Genomic DNA, 21,078 nt, shown 5'->3' on the forward strand with positions numbered 1-21,078 from the left:
GTGTGATGGTGTGTCCAGGACTTGCTATGGTGGGAGAATTGGGTTCTGATGATGGCAAGTGACCTAGGCTTGTGTTGTTTATTTTCTCATGCTTGCCCCCCGCCATCTGGTTAATTCTAGTGCTACCTGCCCTTGCTAAATCTGACTGGAGCCTGTCCTTCCTGTGATCCTGGTTATGTCAGAACTCCTCAAGCTGCCTCTGTGATCCTGTAGTTCTGGGATCCTGGGATCCTGTGCTTGTTAGATCACCTGGGAGTGTGGCTTTCTCTGTGTGTTGTGGGACTGGCTGCAGAGCTTGTGCCCAAGGTCTGCTCAGAACACTAACCCAGACAGACCTGGAAGGAACCGGAGTTGCTGGGCTGGTGGAGTTCCTGTGTGCCTGGTCCTGCTGGTCCCAGTTACTCCCAGAGTGGGGACAGATGTTGGTTCCTGCTCACCTCTGATCCTGGGTGTGTCAGAGCGCCTGTGATTGGAGCTTCTGGGCATTGTGGGACTGGCTACAGAGCTTGTGCCCAAGGTCTGCTCTCTGATCCTGGGTGTGTCAGTGCCAATATATAACTTTTTAATGCTTGCAAGCACTGTTAGAGTATAAAAATCAGACCCAAAGAGCAAAGATTCACTTTGGGTTACATCAGCTGAAGCATCCCACTATACAGGAACTAAAAAGAAATCCATACAAAAAAGAAACGTAGAAATAAGGAGTTTATTCAGTAGATGAAAGTTTTAGAAGCAGGTAAAAAACTTCAGTGTCTCAGGTGATTTCAGGCTGCCCTACAATGATATCGCTTGAGTAACAAGCACAAACTAATAGCAAAGTGAACGTGGTTTTAATGTCTGATTTCTGTTTCTCAGCACCAGTTGATAAATGTATTCTTTCTATTCTAAGAAAGGGAAACTCTGAGTACTTGTTGATATTTGCAGGCTATGAATGATTCTAGAAGCAACATTCTGCATTTAGGGACAGCTGTGTTAGCGTCGCCTCTCCAGAGCCCTCACTGTGGTCACGCTGCCTGGGGCCCACAGTCATCCCTCAGTGTTTCTGTGGATTGACAGGTGTTTTGTGAGCCTGTTTATGTGGAGTTCTCCTCAGATCCCGCTGCGTTTCTGCTACTCTTCCAGGAAACTAGAATGATAAGGTGACTTACTAATCACATTGGTGATCTCACAGCTTGCCATGCATGACTCAGACAATCACACAGTGGCTTGGGACTCTATACTCTGAAATCATCTTCACTCTGTTCCACACATTTGATCATGTGTTAGGAAAACATAATTTCAAGGTAAGTAGTGGGAGGGTTTGGAAGAAGTTAAGGGAAGGGAAAAATGTATTTATAATCCCCCAAAATATAAATTTTAATAAATTGGGAACAGGTTAAAATTGGAACAGGTTGATTGGAGGCAAGTTTGGTGAGACGATGCAGTCTGTGAGTACAAGCAAGAAACCTGAAGTCAGCGGATGGGACAGTGAAGACTGAAGACCTGATAAAATGGAAGCTTTTTCTGAAAGACAAACACAGGCGTCACACCGGGGCAGTGACAGGATGCACCAGGGTGTAGCCAGGCAGAAAAGCCTACTGGGTCTTGGCCATGAAGGTCAAAACCTTAAAAAGAATTGATGTTTGCATTTTCACAGTCTTCTCTTTATAAATAACCCAATCTAGTCCTCTGTGCAGCCTAACCACTGAGTCTGGAAGCTCATCTTGCCAGGCTGTGGCCATTCAGCTCAAAATACTAGCCTCCTCACAGCCAGTTAGTTTCCTTACCTGTCTCTTCTCAGCTTTCCTGGATGAGGTCTTATGCTATTTGCTTACTCTTTAAAAAAAGATTTATTTATTTATTTACTATGTATGAGCATTTAGCTGCATGTATGTATATGTGCCATATGTATGTCTGGTGCCCTCAGTGGCCAGAGAGTAGTGAGTGCTCTTAACCACTAAGCCATTTATCTTTCCAGCCCCCTGCTTATATATATAGCATAGAATGATTCTCTCAGTTGTGGACTTTGGGGCAAGACGACCTCTAAATGCTGGAAACCGCAGATTCTACAGTGTGTAAATTCAGCGTAGAACAAGGCACCTGGTTTTGTTTTAGAACAGTGATTCTCAGCCTGTGGGTCTGGACCCCTTTGGGCGGAGGTGTCAAATGACCCTTTAACAGGGGTCTCATATCAGATATCCTGCATATCAGATATTTACATGACGATCCATAGCAGTAGTAAAATTACAGTTATGAAGTAGCAATGAAAACAATTATATGGGTGGGGGTCACAACATGAAGAACTGTATTAAAGGGTTGCAGCATTAGGAAGGTTGAGAGCCTGTTCTTTAGACAATGATAGAATTAATTCACTTTTGATTCTTATTCATCATGCAGAATTCTACTCTACTATAAACAAAAGAGAAAACATTAAATGTTTGTTGTTTATTTTTCGAGGCACAGTCTTACTATATTGCCCTGGGTAGCCTAGAATTCACTATATAGATCAGGCTGGCTTTGGTCTCACAGAGATCTGACTGCCTCTGCATCCATAGTGCTGGGATTAAAGGTGTGCACCACCTTTAATCTATATCTATATCTTTAAACTATGTCTTTTTAAAGAAATTACTTGATGTTCATTTACATGTGTGTGCATACACATGTGTGTGAAGTCCCTAGAGCTGCCATTACAGACAGTTGTGTACCAACTCATATGGGTTCTGGGAATTGAACCTGTGTCCTCTGCAGGAGCAGCAACTTTTCTTAACCACAGAGCCATTGCTCTAGCCTCCAAATATATGTATTTTAAACTAACTTGAAGAAGGTAACAAAACTTAGAATTTTCAAAACATTTATCTGTGGTCTTGGTATAGTAATAGAATTGGTCCTTTTCAGATAAAGTTGATTAAGTTTTTAATCATTTACTATCACTTTTAGTACTTATTAATAACAGCATTGGTTGTAAAGAAAGCAAAAGTATAATTCACCATGTTTCTCAAAGAAAAAGTAGATAGTAACTTTTAAAAGTTGCCAGCAAGCTACTCCAGCTGTTGGGCAAATGCATTCTGCTTCAGCAGAACTGGTTATAGAAGTTTGTATTTCATATTGAAAAAGTCATTTCCTCTTTTACTCAATGATTCTGCAGGAAATTTTCTAGCATGCGTCCAGCAAAGACAGAAAAAGATTTCTGATTGGGCTTTGTTCCCAGTGAATGAGGTGGGAGGTGACATGAGCTTAAAGAGCTAAGGGCTGGAGGAGCCAGAGTTTCAAAATTAAAAGATTGTAATTCCAGTCCAAGCCCCTACTCTTCACAATAAGGGTGAAAACCATTGACTTGTCAATGCTTTGAGGCTTGATTACCTGAAGTGACAGAAATTATCACAAATACATGATAATTTAGTATAACTATTAGTAGCAGTATAGAAACATTTCCCTAAGAAAGTGGCCAAAGATGTTCTTAAAATTTCCTAGAAAATTTCCTAAGTGACTTCAGTCCTGGGATGGAAAAAGACAATTGGGAAAAGGACAATCATTTAACCTACAGTTCACACACACACACACACCACACACACACACACACACACACACACAGAGAGAGAGAGAGAGAGAGAGAGAGAGAGAGAGACAGACAGACAGACAGACAGACAGACAGAGACAGAGACACAGAGAGACACACACAGACACACAGAGATACACACATAGAGACATACACACAGAGACAGAGACAAACACACATATACAGACACATGTACAAATGTGTTGAGAGAGAAAGAGAGAGCAATAGAGAGAGAGAGAGAGAAAGAGAGAGAGAGAGAGAGAGAGCATCTGTGTGTGTTTGAGAGAGGGCTCCACTATGGAGCCCAGGCTGACTTGAGCTAAAGATCTTCCTGCCTTGTCCCCACTGGTACTGCATCGGTGTGTATCACTATGCTCAACAAGACCAAAGAGGTCCACTAGGACTGGCTTAATCTCTAATACAGTACAAGAAGGAGCATGTCTTGGATTTAGTAAACTGAGCAAAATCAGCATTTCTGGTAGGCTTTACTACAGAATCTCTTTTATTACATTATCTAGTAGGTTTTTTCTTCACTGTGGTACTCAAGTAGCATCTATATTTGAAAATCTAGAGTTTATTTTCTTCTAAGAAGTGTAAGAGCTTTATAAAAAGAATATTCATTGAGTTTTATTAATATAGTCTATCATAAGATTGTTATGCACAATAAGCAAGTATGATTTGTCGATGCATCTATGAGCCCTGTGCAACATCAATCAATAAGCCAATATAAACTTTATTTTTATATTAAAAAACGTTTTTAACGTATTCACTTTATTTTTGTTTAATAGACCTTAAAAGCAGACACATAGCATGTAAGACATTTGAAAGTTGACAACAGTGACCCAAAGAACACTGCTGAGTATCTGAACTTGCAAAACCCAGCTGGAATCAGGTATCTGTTAGATGGACGCCAGCTATTGACAGCGCATTCCTAGTAAGGGAGTAGCGTGTGAGCAGGGGCAGGGAATCAAGCTTTCAGTTTGTCTGAAGTGCGAAGGTTTTAGTTGAAGCAGAACATGTTTGTAATGAATTCCTGTGGGCAAATTTAACAAAAAATATTGTGTTACTTGTGCTAATAGTCATGTGTGAGACTTGCATTAAAAAGTAAAAACAGGGGCTCACACCCTTAAGTGTGCTCCATCACTCGGGGTGCTTTACCAACACCAGCTCCCTTGTGCTGCCAACCACAGACACAAGGAGAGCAGAAGACAAATGCCCCCCCACCCCAGAGTCCCGAGTACAGCATCATGTCTGGAATGATCGCAGAGTCAGTGGCAGGCTGGACTCAAGCTCTCTGAGATGCCGCCATACCTCACACTGGGTGGCTCAACCTCTCATTTCGGATGGATTCACCTGGCCAGGACAGGCTGGGTTTATTTTACGTCCATGCTTCTATAGGCTAGGAACTATGTTCCATGCCTTAAAACAAAGACCAAACCAACCAACCAAATGAACAACAAAAAAAAAAGGCCCATTGGTCTTAGCCAGAAAATAAATCCAAAGACACTACAAACATTAACCAAGTCAAAGAAACCACAAACAATCGCCAAGTCAAAGAAACCACAAACAATCGCCAAGTCAAAGGCAGAGCCTTCACCAAGCTGTCTGATCCTTCTCCATTCAGCACTAGTCCCCGACAGAAGGCTGGTCAACAGATTTTATTTATAACCCTTGAAGAAAAAAACCCTCTTGCTGTTTTCACTTCTGCGGAAGATAAGTTTGCAAAGAGGGGACATTTGGCAGTGCTTCCAGAGCATGCTGTCTGCTGCTGGTGATAACACGATTATTCGTTGTGATCATGGCAGCATCTACAATGGCCGTGTTCACAGACGCCGTCCTGTTCCACAGAGTGTGTTTATCTCTGCTGTGGATGTAGTGCATGGCGTCTCCTCAGTGTTCATCCTTTCTCCTGCCAGAAGTTTCCAACCTGCCCAGGATCCTGCTGTTCAAAGATGTCAGCTCTACTTGGCACGCCTGCCTATGAAATGTCTTTCATTCAACTGAAAGGAAGTCGGCTGACTGATGTGAATATGCTCGTCAGTGTGCGCTAGTATTCATTCCGTGTGTATAATGGGGAACAGCTACACACTGTACAGAGAACTAAAATGTAGATATAAAATTAGTATCTTTCTTCTTGGTCAGAGATAGATTTAATAGCTCACAAGAGCCTCCCTGCCCTAAATAAAATCTCTTGTTTATATGAAAGTCATACTTTATTTGAAACATCTCCCAAATAAAAAGGCACCCAGAGAGATAAATTCCACACTGTTGCTTTTCCTTTATAGTAATCATTGGGAAAGTCAGTGTGGCTCGATGTCTCTAAATGAGTTCTTGAGCACCTCACGAACAAAGAGATGCGAAGCCTCTGCAAAACTTATCAAAACTGGACAATGTACCAGGCAAATGTCATCTGTGGAGACGTTAGTGAAGTCTACATGCAGCTCGTTTAGTCTGAGTTCCCTGAGTGAGGTAGTTTTCACAGTACAGCTGACCGGTAGACCCTAAACCACACCCTTTGGAAATAGACTCCGCCCACGCTCTACCCTGGAAGGCAGCAAAAGTAATCTCACAGATTTCGGAGACACAGTAAAATAGGAATGCATTTACTCACTGTGTTAAAGTTTGGAAAAAGCCCCACAGCAGAACTACTGTCCACTGGAAAAGACATGAATGGTTTGATGTCCAGTGAAGGCTGCATCATCAGGGTGGGTGTGCGCACGAGAGCAGGAAGGGTGGTGGTGTGGCATGCGCTGCCTGCCAAGAACAAAAGAGAACAAATTCAATCTCTCACATCCATTGCCCTCTCAAGCTCCCAGTGCCAACACAAGGCTGCTGAGCTGTGACTTGCAAACACAAGAGTCACAGAAGCGAGAACCCAGCAAATACAGCCAAAAGGATCTCTTCATGGACTGAGACCCATGCAGAATACCTCCCTGTGCAAACGCCAAGGGTTTCTCAAGGTCAGGTGACACACTGTCCCCAGGATCCACCAGCTGGTGTGGTCCATTGGAAATGCCTTGGCATCCAACCCTCCCGGCATCTTTGACAACCCATGGAACCACAAGCTGCTGGAGGATAAAGGAGGGGGCCTCTCGCTGTCCTCTTTGCTGTTGGGAATAAAAGGCCAGCAGCATGTTTTATGCAAATCAGAGGTAATTATCAGGGTTTCTATGAGGAAGGACACTTGGGTTTGATTTTGGCAGTTACTGGCTACAGTTATGACTCAATTTGTTGTCTTAAAAAAATGATCATAGAGTTGTTCCTACTCTAGGGGAAACAGGAAGTCAAGACATGGGATGGCTAGAGAACAGGAGAGGGCAGGTAATGGTTTGGCTGCAGATGGGGAGCTGGGGACAGGAACTCAACATGTCTTCATTTTTACCCCTACCGACCTGGTGTTCTTTGGGCACCTGTCCCCTGAATTGTTATGTTGGCTGTTCTCTGTTGTCTGCTTTAATGCAGGCCTTGGTGGTTCAGAATGATGTTGGCATGCTCCCTTATCATCACCAGTCACACGGTATAGATACATTTGCCGGCCTGGTTGGCTCTCTGAGAGACAGACTGTGTGTGTGCACGTGTGTACTTCTGTAGATGTGTATGGTACTGTGGACTCATACATGTAGAGAGCAGAGGTCAGCATCAAATGCCATTCCTCTCGAACCCACCACCTTGTTTTCTGAGTCAGCGTGTTTCACTGGGGCTTTGCAGATCTGGTAGGCTTGGAAACCAGTAGTCAAGGTTCCCGCTGCCTCTGCCTCCCCTGAGCTGAGAGTGCAGAAGTAATCTCCCAGAGAATGCTACCATGGCTGCCTTTCATGTGGGTGCTGGGGATCAAATTCAAGTCCTCCTGATGCACCTTATCAAGCTACCTACATAGTCAGTCCCATGTATGTATGGATGTATACATGGATGTATGCATGGATGTATATGTGTATGTATGCATATATGTGTGTATGTATGTACATATGTATGTATGTGTATTAATCACCTATCAGATAATTCACCCCCTTAAACTACGAATTCAATAGCTCTTTGGCACATTCACAGAGTGGCCAATGGGCATCATCTTCACATTCAGAACATTTTCATGACTTAAACTCCACACAAAGTAGCAACCCTTTCCCATTTCATCCAACATCTCTAGCTCCTGACAACCAATAATCAGTTTTCTTTATGTACAGATTTATCTGCCCAGAACACGTCACTTAAATAAAACCATACAACATGTCATTTGTGACTGCCTTCACTTGTTTGAGAGTAATGCCTTTGTCAGAATACTGTGCCTTTTCAAGGCACAATGATATAGTAGAATACCATTGGGAATGATCCCACATTTTGCATGTTCATTTGTTAGGTGGTGGGCACCGGGATCCGTGGCACTTTGCAGGTATTCTTAAGAGGGCAAGACTAAAAAAAAAAAAAAAAAAAAAAGGGCAAGACTTTCACCAGCAGCAGCACATGAGGGCTCAGGTCCCCTGGCACAAGGATTTCATTGCCTGGAATCCCTCACTTGCTTCAAGGAGAAATGAGTAGTATAAGAAAATGTCCTAATTATTAAACCTATTAAATGACAGTGGTGTATGCATGCCAGGCTAAACCAGAATGTCCTTTAAGTGTCTAATCTCTTACAGGAGTCCCAAATCACCAAAGCTCCAGCCTCAATCATACCTAATTCTTGTAATGAGTTCCCAAAACAAAACAAAACAAAAAAACAAAAACAATAACGAAACCAAAACAAATCAAAACAAACTGTTGGCATATTACCAGTCAGTTGTGGATAGTATTGGCAATTTTGTTGATGTTGTGTATGTGTGTATGTGTGTGTGTATCGAGAGAGAGAGACAGAGAGACAGACAGAGAGAGACAGAGAGAGAGAGAGAGAGAGAGAGAGAGAGAGAGAGAGAGAAGGGAATCAGAGTATCAACTCTAATAGCCATTCAGGACAGCCACAGCCAATAGGAAATACAGATGCTGACTCAGTGGAAAAAGTCAGCTGAGAGTATAGAAGGAACAGTATTTTTTTTCTTTTCTTTTCTTTGTTTTTCTGATGCTCAATAATCTGGTTTGGCCTGCCATGCATATACCACTGGCATTTAATTACACATTACTCTCCTAATCAGGTAATGCTACTTCTCTCGCTAAGTTCAAGCCTGGAGATCCAAGATGATGTATTACATAATTGCATCAAATGTCACAGAGATATGTCTGAAAGGACTTATTTTAAAATTGAAAGCTAGAGAAAATGGCCTTTAGTAATTTATCATCATGATCATTATTAGAATTCTAAGTCCGAAGGGTAATAAGTAGGTAGAATCAATCCAAGCCACCTACTGAGCAAACACAACTGTCCTGTGGCTGGGGAGGATTCCATCCATGAGGCCTCAGTGGTGACTGTGATAAAAAACAGTGTGTAATATTGAGACCCCCAGGGCCTGGTAAGTCACTCTGTACTCACAAACTCAGCTCAAACTGAATGCAATGGGGAAACTAACTCCCAGACCGATTGCCCCCCCAGTGAAGGTCAAAGTGCTCCACCCGCCTTCCTTTCCCAATCACATCTCTATGCTAATAGACAGGCTGGAGAACTACTTAGCCTCTGCCGTTCATTAGCATAAAAACTTAGCAGCTGTTTACCATTTCATTAGCATTTTAACGATGCGCAATTTGCCACGTTAAACACAGATTGTTTTAAAGTACTGATGGATCTTCTGAACAAGCCAGGCTTCCACCATCCCTTCACCTTTCTCTCTCTCACTGCTTCTGGTTTTTACTGGACTGCTTCACCAAGACAGAATGCTTCCACGACAGAATGCTGCTTCTGCAGACTGAAATAAAATACAAAGCACAGAAAGCCTGCCCCCACCCCCACCACCACTTTCTGGTCACAGGTTATTTCACACTTTGATCCTCTGTCATTTTATTCTAGATTTTGCTACTGCTGCTGGCAAGGCTTTCTTGTCACCTTTGGGTACCTGAAAGTCAGTGAGTGTTGTGAGGAGAAATTTGGCTAAAACACTTTGCACCCTGCAAGAAAATGTTCCATTTTTCTAAAAGTCAAAAGACTTGCTGAGATTAAAAAAGAAGAAAGAAAAAAGGAAGAAAAGAAAAATGGTTAACACTAAAATAATGAGCGTTTTCATGCAAAAGGGTCCCCTTGGGGGTTAAGGGGCAAGGGGGTTATTAAATAAAGTATAGTTTATTAAAATTTAAAAAGTGTATTTAAGCTTATGAATACAGTCAGCTACAAAAGGACACGGGTGGTTCACACCTTGGGCAAGGTGGACAGGGCCGACTGTTAGCATCAGGGCATCCAAAGCCTGTGTCTCACAGACCTGTTGCCAGGGCAACAGCCACCATATTCCCAGAATCCATTGGGCTCACCTCCCACCTCCTTTACCTGAGGCCACTATGTCAGAACCCATATATATATATACGCTATACGGGGAACATTCCTCCATTTCTCCCTCTCTCTCCCTCCTCTCTTTCTGCTACTGCCCCCTCTCTCCCTCTCAATTAAACCTCTTACATGTGGAACTGTTTGGGCCTAGTGTGGTATATTCCCATGCAACCTGCCGTTCTAACACATCACTGACTGCTAAGAGTCTTTGGCTTTTCTGCAGTTATTCAGCAATGTGGAACTCTAGATGCGTGTGCATGGGTGACTCTGGTGAATGTGTGGACAGAGGAAGACAGGTTTCTTCTTCTGTCACTTTGTGACTCAGTGCTATTTGAGGTAGGGTCTCTCATGAACCTGAAGCTTCCTACGCTGGTCAGCCAAGGATCTCTGGTTATCTGTCTACCTCTGCCCTGGCAGCCAACAGCTTCCAACACTGGGGTTACGGGTGCACTGTACTCTGCAAACTTTTCAGTGGGTGTTGGCATCCAAACAATATCCAGGGAGCTATCTCTCCAACATCAACAGGTTTTTGTTTGTTGTTGTTGTTATTCTAATGACTAACTGTGCCAGTTAGTTTTTGTCAACTTCCACAAACTAGAGTCACCCCAGAAGTGGGAACCTTAATTGAGGAACAGCCTCCACCAAATTGAGATGTAGTGCATCTGTAGGGCTTTTATCTTGATTAATGATTGACTTGGGAGGGCCCAGCCCACTGCGCCTAGTGCCATCTCTAGGCCGGTGGTCCAAAGCCAAGCAAGCCAGGACAGTGAGTCAGTGATCAAGGTTCCTCTATGGTCTCTGCTTCAGTTCCTACCTTTAGAATCCTGCCTTTATTACCTTGATGGTGGACTGTAACCCCTAAGATAAAATAAGGCCTTTCTTCCTCCAGTTGGTTTGGTCAGAAAAATCCACAGATATTCTCACAGCAATTTGGGGACACTACCTTATTAGGCCAGTGTGGTAAAGCACTGAGTTTCATATAAATGAATGAAGTCAAAAAATAGGGTTTCACTTTATTTCATGAGTATTTTTTATATCACATATATTTATCAAATTTCCTATTAGAATCACACATGTGCATACACACACACATACTTACACACTTACTTCTCTGGTTCTGGTGAACTTTTGGGGGGTGGGCAGATTTCTTTAGAGAAGGAAACGTAAAGGGGGAAGAGGCAGTAGGGTTGTGTGTAGAGGAAATGGGGAGGGAAGAAAAGGGAGGAGCAAGAGCTGGTTTCCTGCTCAAGATCAGGGGAGGAGAGACAAGGTCAGAGTCCTAATTCCACATTTCTAAGGCCGTCCAACTGGTGCTGTTAACTTACCATGCTCAGGGCGGCAAGGTACCTTACTTTGGTGGTATGGTTTATTAACTCACCACGGCAAGGCACTCCACTTTGGGGGCACAGTTACAGTTTTCTGAGTCTTGACAAATAGAAGTTATATTTATCTATCCTATGAAGCCAGTAATACGTGAAAGACTCACCGCTGTGATCATAAAAAAAAAAATCCTATTATTTCAGCCAACTGCCTCTGTAACATAATAGGTACCTTATCATGTCAATGGATTATGTCATAATCCATCACAATGAAAGCTCATTTGAGGGCCAAGTGACACTTGGAATTATTGCCTTCGTCTCTGACCTTTAGAAATGTGATCTTGAAGGCCCTTTTAGGTTGTAATCCCAAGGCTTCCTGGTGCCTCGTCTTTGTGCCACAACAGAAACAAACAAAGTGTCCGACTCTCAGAAACGAGAGCTGGTCAACCCACATGAGGAAGCATTGACAGAGTGAGCTGGAGTCTGTCCCCTACTATGCAGGGCTTGCGCCTCGTGCCACTGTCGGGCATGTCCCTTCAGCAAGGACTGAAATAGAAAACTTAACGTGCACAGATGCCAAATACAGAACTCCTAAAGATTTCTCTAAAGAAACTAAACTGAGCAGCAGTTCATTTTTTCTCATTGCTTTCCCTGCTAGGGAGCCCCTTGCTTTGTAGGTCTTCGCCTCTGCCCACTGCAACCAACACCCAAGCATCTCCCACTCTCCTCCCAGTCTGTTTGTCAGGAAAGTAGAAAAGGCTAAGAGGTCTACTGAGCAAGCATGAGCACAAGATACCTGAAGAAAGGGTGAGACTGAGAGAGCTTTGCCGATAAAGACAGATACAGAATAATAGCACTGCACTGTGGACCAAGTACATTACACATGGCCCAGATATTAATACACACAGAAGCATATAGAGATGCATGCCGGTGTATATTCATATCCACACATATACTTAAATACTCATTTGATCCTTACAGTAGACCACTAAACAAATAAGATATTATTAGCCTGATTTCAGAGACAGGACACTGAGGCACAGAATGACTACAGCTTTAGAAAGTTGATATATGCAGGTGCAAGCATTCAAACCCAGGTAGTTTGAGTTCTGGTTGCTGGTTTTTATTACCAGGTTACTGCTGAGGACATTTTCACTACCTACCTAGTAGAGAAGATGAGTTTAAACGTAAACCAAGCTATCTAAAATGTTAAATATGCAAACAAAAATGCAGGGGATTAGCTAAAACTCTTGACATTAACATAAATGTCTGATACTGAGATAACTAAAACGTGTAAGATTTTTTGAAAGTTCTATGAGACCTAGTTCTAGAATACATTGATTTAAAAATAATCTTCCCCAAAGAGTCAAATTATTTCATCTAATCAATAGTTATAAGGGAACAGCAAGGTAAGGTATTGATGTGTTTATAAACTGTGTCAGGATTTATTTTACTTTTAAGAGAGAATAAAAACTACTAATAACAAATACAAGAGTTACTGAGATTCTACTACATGCAAGGTACTGTGCAGGTGATCTATACCCCTTGTTTTACTAAGTTATATTAGGACTCCATAAAGTTTCTATTTTACATAGACTGTTTCTATTTTACAGAAGAGAATGATAAAATTTAGAGCAATTGAGATCACTTAGTAGGTGCTATAGCATGTGTGGTGGTTTGAATAGGTATGGCCCCTAAAGACTTGTGTGTTTAAATGCTAAATCATTCCCATAGGAAATGATACTATTAGGAGGTGTGTACTTGTGGAGGAAGTGTATTATTCTGGGGGTGGACTTTGAGGACTCTAATGCTTAAGCCATGCCTAGTGTGGTACACAGTCTTTCTTCTGCTGCCTTTGGACCAGGATGTAGAACCCTCAGCTCTCTCCAGCACCTGTGCTTCTCTAGCACCATGTCTGCTTGTAGGCAATCATGTTTCACATCATGATAACAGCCTAAACCTCTGAATGTAAGCCAGCCCCAGTTGAATGTTTTCCTTTAAAAGAGTTGCTATGGTGCATGATGTCTCTTCACCCCAATAAAATCCCTAACTAAGTTAGACTAGATCCAAACTCCTGCTCCTGACTTGAAAACTTAAACCATTACTTATATAAAGCAGGATACCCAAAAGTTAACCTTGATATGGTCGGGCCATAGGGAGTGAGGAGACAGTTCAAATGGAAGGGCACTTGCTAGCCATGAGGGAACAAAGTCTTGTGCTTGAGACACAGACCGTGTCTTGTATGTTTCAATAACTGTGGGGATGCCGTATGTTGTCAATGCAATGTTTGGGAGGTTCAAGGGAGAAAGGAATTGCATGTGGTTGTAAGTTGGGCTCATCAACACTTCTTTAGATGAGTTGACTCCTAAGATAAACCTTGAGGACTGGATAGTCTTTTGTAAGGTGACTATGAGAGAAAGGTAGTGGGCACTGCTTAAGCACATCAAAGACACCACATATATTTAAATATAACAGTGTAGACTCTTGGGTTTGTGATTAGAGGTAAAATAATAAAGAGTAGAACTAGAACATCTTCATAACTTTGGAATAAACAAAGATTTCTTCAAGAGAAAGTTCAAGGTATTGATCACAAAAGGAACACTGAAGAACATATCCTACTAAGAACAGGGATGCAGCAAATAAAAGTATGCCTTCAAGAAAATGAAAAAACCTACAAATTGAGAAAGATCTAATGATATATGTGTGTAACCATATATACATATCGATACACACACATAGATATAGTATAGATAGTATACATTTAGGTACCTTATCTTTAGAAACATAATAAAAAATTAGAATAAGAAAAATCCCAAATGGACATTTCACAAAAGTAGTTATTAAAATAGTCAATGATTCTACAAACATGGTTCACCATATTTTAGGGATGAGAGAGTTGTAACTCAAAGGAGATGCTACTATGTAGCCATGAGAGTACATCCACAAGGAAGAAAGAGTTTAAAGTTGGCCCAGCAGCTAGGATCAAGAATGAAACAAGTTGTAACTACTTGGAAAAATCTATTTGACAATATCCCCATTTGCTTAGTACACCATGCCCTGTGACTCAGCAGTTCTGCTTCTAGACAGATGCTGGACGGAAGTAGTAAGTATTATAGAATAACCCTAACAACAGGAGCCCCAACTGGAAAAAGAGCCAATCAACACATCGACTACACAAAGAATAAAATAATTCTGGGATCTTATAGAACAAAACATTCACAACAACAGACTCTGGCATTGAGAACAAATATATATATACCAGATTATATATACATTAGTGAATTACAGATTGCTTGAGAAAAACAATGTTGAGGAAAGGAACTGCGGGGGTAGGCGGAGATGATAAAATTGTGAGAAGCGCATGGCGAGGCACATTCAACCTATGCTGTTGGGATCATGGCTGTCTCTAATGAGAGAATGGAAGGCAGTGGGGGAGGGAGGCATCGTGAGATGCCAGAGGGCAGCATGAGAGCGTCATCTCCCAGGTACTAGACATGGCTTTTCCTTCATCTGAGGGCCAGATACACTGCTATGCTGTTTTTCACATTCCTTCAACAGTGAGAAGATGCCTCTCCATGAAGTCCTCTGTGCCAATCCATTGCACCAGGGGGCTCCCAGGGGGGCTTTCTGTATACATTAACAGCTATTTCTAGAAACAGGATCAGTGCTGTTAAGGAAAGATTTCCACAAATAAGAAGAAAAAAAAAAAAAAACCATGGCCGCCATGGCTGGAGAGATAGTTCAGTGGTCGAGAGTACTAGCGGCCCATCTAGAGGACCGGGTTCAGTTCCCAGCAACCACATGGTAGCTCACAACAGTCTGTAACTCCAGTTCTAGAAGATCAGACACTTTCATGCCAGTGCACAAAAAATAAGATTAAGTAAATTATTAAAAAAGAGAAAAAGAAAAATCGCTCCATTAAAAAGGACATTTATAAATGCTGTCATGTTGTTGCAGTGTGTTTGGTGAGATCCGAGTTCCCTTTTCCATGATCAGCTTGATCGTACTCTGAGGGATCAGTCAGTTAACGGTCATTCCATGATGTTGGCACTTCTTCACTGGCCTTACAGAGAAGGGACTGATGCCAATGATGTCTAAGGGACTAGTATGTATTTGGAAGTCTAAGGCTACATGATTTTAAAAAAGATTATTTTATTTAATATGTGGAGGTGTTTTGCTGGCATGTATGTAAATATATGTACCATATATGTACCTTGTGTCCATGGGGGCGTGGGACAGAAGACAACATCGGGTTCCTTGGAAGCAGAGTTACAGACACTTTTGAGTTTCCATATAGGTGCTGGGGATTGAACCCAAATCCTCTTAGCCAGTGAGCTATCTCTTCAGCACTTCGAGTCTATGTAATTTTAACTGTTGGCATCTGGGCCGTGGGGTGGCCAAGGTTCCCTGTGCCCTTCAGCCTGGTGACACATTCCTCAGCATCTGCCACTGAAGACTCCTGAGGCCATGCTGTATTTACAGAGGAATCCTTGGAAGGCCCACGCTCTGTCTGGTGTGCAAGCACTCAGGTTCTGCGTGAGAAAGCAGCGGTGGAGCTGTGATGGACGGTAAGCCATGATGTCTTTTAGTTTACCAGTAATGCACAGCTTTTATACAAAATGATGAATTCATCAGGAAGATGGTGTTTCTCATGCTGTGGTGGCAGAGTACACACAGCCAGGTAGCGATTGATTTCTCTCTGACTCTCTGGCCCACATACTGAATTTCTTATATTTAAATGCTGAAAGAATAAGATTTATTTACTATGTAGTGCACACCATGGTTTAGGTAAGTACATGACAGGCTTTGCTGCAGTGGGCAATCTTTTGAGACAAATGGGAGCATTTTATAATTTAAGTTTAGATGGCCAAAGCTGAATTAGAAAGATTTCAGCTTTATTAGAGTTCTTCTAACTTGCTCCCCAATAGGATGAAGAACAGCCGTGCAAGATGGAAGACTCAAAGATGGGAAAACAGACTTCTAACAGATGCCTTCTCCAGCTTTGAAAGCAGCGTTTTAATACACCTGACTTATCAAAGGGGAATGCCATGTGCTGGTTCCTGAATTACCAAGTGTTTAGAGAAGCCAGAATGATCTCCAGACACGGATTTACTAAAATTGTCTGAGGACAGGCATGGCCTGAGAGGTCACAGGAGCTAAAAGACTCAGGGAGACAGTCCTAAGCTTTGTCTGCTCGGTGACTGCTAGCCTTGGCATCCAGAGTTCATGCAGTCTAACGGTTTTAAGCCGTTTAGACAAACAGAGCAACAGTTTTTGCTGTCCCCACATAGCGCGCTAGAAAAGTAACTGCGCCATAGAGCTATGGCTTATTTTAGGAAGTGTGTCCTAAAAAGACTTTCCTAGGAAAGACAACTGTGTTTCCCAAGTGATCAAATATTCCCAGGGAAGTTCTCATATAATATTAGAGGTAGATATAGTTTAGATTAATATAGTTTATAATTGATTTGAATAAAGTAAAACTTCACCTTGGCACTTGACAGGTGAACAAAGTCTGACTGACTTGAATATTTAAGTGGGTCCCACCTAAGTTGTGTAAGAATTACAGGTTTACTATTGTAATTACTATCATCTTCTTTCTTGGGGAATTGGAGAAGGGTAGAGATAAGGTCTCTTTTAGTCCAGGCTGGCCCTGAGTGAACTCACCGTGTTGCTGAGGAGATTATTGATCTATTGTTCTTCTTGCCTCTACCTCTCAAGACCTGAGGTTACAGATAGCCACCGCCCCTAGCCGCCACCCCGGAAGGCATCCTCACCTTCTGTCATTTCAGTTCATATTGCTCTGTTTGGTTTTCTAACTTTGCATTTCAACAGAAAAAAAATGCTTTTTTTTTTTCAAGGAAGATTCTAATGTCACCTTTTTTTTTGTCACTATGAATAATGGAAGAAAAAAAAATCTCACAGAAGAAAAACTGATGTAGCCAAGGACCGCCATTTCTCCCTAGTTTTAAAGCTTAGCAGAAGATTGATTGTAGCACCTCATTTTGAATAAGTTTTTTAATTTCCCCAAGGGGAAAAGGAGAGAGCAACAGAGTTCATTAAACCTGGGCTTTTAACCACATGGCTTGGATCAATATAACTAATTCAAACAGCACTGTGGTAGGGGACACTCATACCTGGGTCGGTGGGGTTAGATGGCAACATTATCAGAACTGCAGTGAACTCACTGCCTGGAAAGACACCTTTCCCCAAGCAATGGCAATGGGCCTTCTGCTGGAGCAGATCAAAGCAGCCGGCCCTTCTGGCCTCTGGCTCTTTTTGGGCCAGCATCTCACAAAGGGCCAGCAGGAAAGGGACTGGATACAGGCACTCAGGAGGCCAGTGCACCAGCTGCTGCTGTAAATTCTAGCTCCGGGACACAAAATGTTTCATGCCCTGGTGAGGAAGATTTTCAGTTTCTTCATTCAATATCTGCACTATTTATATTTAAGAACTTAAAAGGGGTAGGTGGGGGAGAAATTGTGGTACACAGTAAATAATACACTTAGAAAGATACTCCTCCCTCCCTCCACCACCCCCCAAGCTTGCTCAATTTCAGGGAACACAGCATTTGCTTTGCCTGAGCCTTCTATCCCTACCTTGGTATAGAGGAAAAGGTTTCCTGGATTTAAATATTAACCAAACACTTCAAAGCTATTAAAAAAAAAACAAAAACAAACAAAAAACCTTGCTGTTGTTCCCCTCACCCCCGCAAAGCAACAGACTCCCAGAAAGTACAGCTTGGGGATAACAGAGACATCAGAAACCACTGTGGCCCCTTGTGCGTGTGCCTTTTCATGGCCATCATAATAATAGCTTACCAGGCATTCAGGAAAACTGCCAGAGGACTATTAACAATCGTGGCAGCCATCATCAAAGGGGATGCTCCTGGCCCTCTCTACCATGAACGAAGCCATTCTTCCCTGGAAGCAGAGATAGCTCCCAGGTGACATCCAAGGAATACAAGGAACATGAAGACCACTGCTACATCCCCAGGGAAGCCTGCTGTCCGAGTGTGTAACCCCACTATACAGGGGATGGGCTAAGCAGGTGTGAGTAAGGAGTGAAATTAGGGTTGATACAGGAGAGGGACTGGTAAGGAAGGATGGTAGCTGACCGAGCCTGAGATTTGGAAAAGGGCACAGAATCACCATTTCCTCATTTAGAATTTCCCAGTTTTATCTCCTGGAATGCCTACCCCGTGATCTTTTTCTTGTGTAGCAAAAAAACAGAACAAAGAAAAAAAAATCACAGGAGTAGCAACACCTAGTGAGGAGGGGCGTAACCTCCAAGCACAAGAGCTGTGCAACCAGAGTACTGTGCTACCAGCCTCACGGGGACAAGCAAACAGGGAGCATCCTGTAGCCCCTGGGGTGCTCGTACTGCACGGGATGGCTCTAGTGGGTCTTTAACAGACTGGACGATGGATGCCTGGCTTGACTTCCTGGAGCTCGGCCACCTCTGACATCCTAGCAATGGATTCCACTTGTCTCAGTCAGGCAGCAGCTCCTGAGGCCCGAGTGATATGCAAAGCAGCATCAGATAAGGCCCTGCATGAATGCCCAGGAGAGTCTGCACTGGGAGCGATCCTGTGGAGGTGATAGCCCTGCCCTGGGCCTTGTGTTTACTCTTGTACCAGCACACTGGCTTTGTTCTAGTTGTTCTTGTATGGGATTTCTTTCTTTTTCCTGTGTGTGCTGATGTATGTGCAGATACTTGGGTGTGAGCACATTCACATGTGTTGGAACATGCGTGCGTGTGTGTGCTTGTGTGTGTAGTCTAGAGGGACAACCCGAAATGTGGTTCCAAGGGATCACTGTTTATTTTTATATTGTTTTTTTTTTTTAATTTTTAAAAACAGGTTCTCTTATTTGACGTGGACTCACCAAGTAAGTTAGGCTGTCTCTGCCTCCCCAACCCTGGGGTCACAAGTGCAAGCCACCATGCCTGGCATGTTTTTCAGTGGGTTCTGAACTCAGACTTCCCTGACGAGGCAACTTTACCAATTAGGCTATTTCCCAAGTCTGTTTGTCCATCTATCCTCACTTCCCTTCTAATTTAAAGAACATATTTATCAATGTCACTGCAGTTTTTATAACCTGACGTCCATGTTTTCTCTATCTTGCTGTTCTTCTCCATGGAGTAAAAGGTTTTCTAACATTACATAAATAGTGTATATTATGCCCAGCATCATAAGGTGCTTATTGTAGGTAAGCAGTTTAACATCATCCTACAATTACCTTTGTGTATGGTGAAGGTGCCTGTAATCTATTCCCAGGAAATCTCTAGTACACCACATGATATCATTAACTATAGTCATCCTGCGCCATCTGCGAGATCACTAGATCTACCCTTCCTATGGAAGTGCAGGTCTGTACCACTGGCCCACACTGCCCTCTGCCTTCCCTGCTCTCCCTCCTTTATTAAGTTCCTTTGCTATTCTGTTTTTATGCTTTTGAATCTTGTTAATGATTGAACATAGAAGATGTGTGACTTTGACTGGTTTATCTAGTTAGCTCATCATACTTTTTCATCCATATTTCTACAAACAATGTGATTTTTTTTTTAAAGCTAGATAATATTCCTTACATGGACATGGAAGATCTTTTTAACTTTCCCAGTTCTTCTCCCTTGCTCACTCCATACACTGATTTTCAGAGTTTGCGACCGCCTTTTTTCTGCACGCTTTCTCCTCATGGAATTGCTTACCCTGTGTAACACTTAGCTCATCAGAAAACTATGGGAAGGGATGGGCACAATGGGCTTTTATTTAATGAGGAACCCCAAAGTAAAGAATTTTATCATAGCACTCATTCCTCTTCTCAATGGTTTATGGCATAATGTAGCCAAGGATCGGAATGTTTCCTTTCAGAACCATCTAGTTTAACTCTTGGTCTCTTCTGAACTTCACACAGCTTTCTAAGCAATTATTCCTTTAAAAGACACCAATGCAAAGGAAAAAAAAAACCACAAAAATGGGCCTGATGCTCCCTGAATGTACTTTGATGAAGCATATTCCAGGTAAAGTTCCCAAATTGCATAATCTCTACTCATTTTCAAACTCGGGTTGAATTGTCTGTTTCTTTTTTCTAACAGCCCAGATCTCTGTCTTTCTCCTATCTGTTGCTCTCCACCCCCAATCTGTCAGCCTTTCCTGCCTTTCATCTCCTCCGGTTTTGTCTTATTGTCTCTTTGTCCATCCCTCATACACTCTTGCCTCTGCCTCCTTTGCAGTTGGCTGTGTTTTCAATACGTTTGGGCTGTTCCATTATAAATCAAGAGACTGCAAGCGAGATGACATGAGGTCAAGACACAACAACTCTACTAGGTCAGACATCTGTGGTCATGTCTCACGTGGTTGTGTTGGCTGCAACACCTGAGGACTGATTTCCTATGTGCTTCCATTGTGGTATCTGCTGACACTGTGAGAGAGGGGGACAGTCTAGGAACTGCACCATAGACACTGAGTGTGCATTATTTTATAGAAACTCCTCATTGTGTCCTGGGTTATCAAAGTGCTATTGCTTTTCTCCTCAGGGCTCATGGCCCTACACCATATAGTAAGTGAACTTCTGACATAGATATTTAATAAGATGTCTTCTAGAGTCTTGGGTGGGTTATGATCATCCCATGCTTTTCTGAAGCTACATCATGAAGTGATTTACACGAGTAAACAATTTCATTAAAAGAGCAAACATGTGGTGCCTTGCTGAGGGGCGGCTTAATTTGTCAACTGTTTGCTGTGCAAGTCTGAGGACCCAAGGATGCAAGTTTGGATCCCTGGAGCTCATTGGGCAGCTAGTCTTGTTCAGTCAGTGAGCTCCAGGTTCCAT

At 42.5% G+C, this 21,078-nt stretch overlaps 1 protein-coding gene across 16 annotated transcripts in view; it reads right to left on the reverse strand.

Annotated features, from left to right (window-relative positions):
* The window catches only part of Znf385b (zinc finger protein 385B), a 394,108-nt gene that overhangs the window by 88,698 nt on the left and 284,332 nt on the right, over positions 1-21,078 (reverse strand). For 15 of the 16 annotated variants that reach the window (XM_031370763.1, XM_031370767.1, XM_031370768.1 and 12 more), the window contains one exon: positions 6,144-6,286. In XM_031370763.1, the coding sequence (XP_031226623.1) occupies positions 6,144-6,286 (143 nt within the window). Of the gene's footprint in view, positions 1-6,143; positions 6,287-15,461; positions 15,483-21,078 lie in introns of those variants that run through there. The other variant, XM_031370769.1, reaches the window with a different exon arrangement.

Source organism: Mastomys coucha, unplaced genomic scaffold, assembly GCF_008632895.1.
Source record: "Mastomys coucha isolate ucsf_1 unplaced genomic scaffold, UCSF_Mcou_1 pScaffold15, whole genome shotgun sequence".
NCBI classification, from domain to species: domain Eukaryota; kingdom Metazoa; phylum Chordata; class Mammalia; order Rodentia; family Muridae; genus Mastomys; species Mastomys coucha.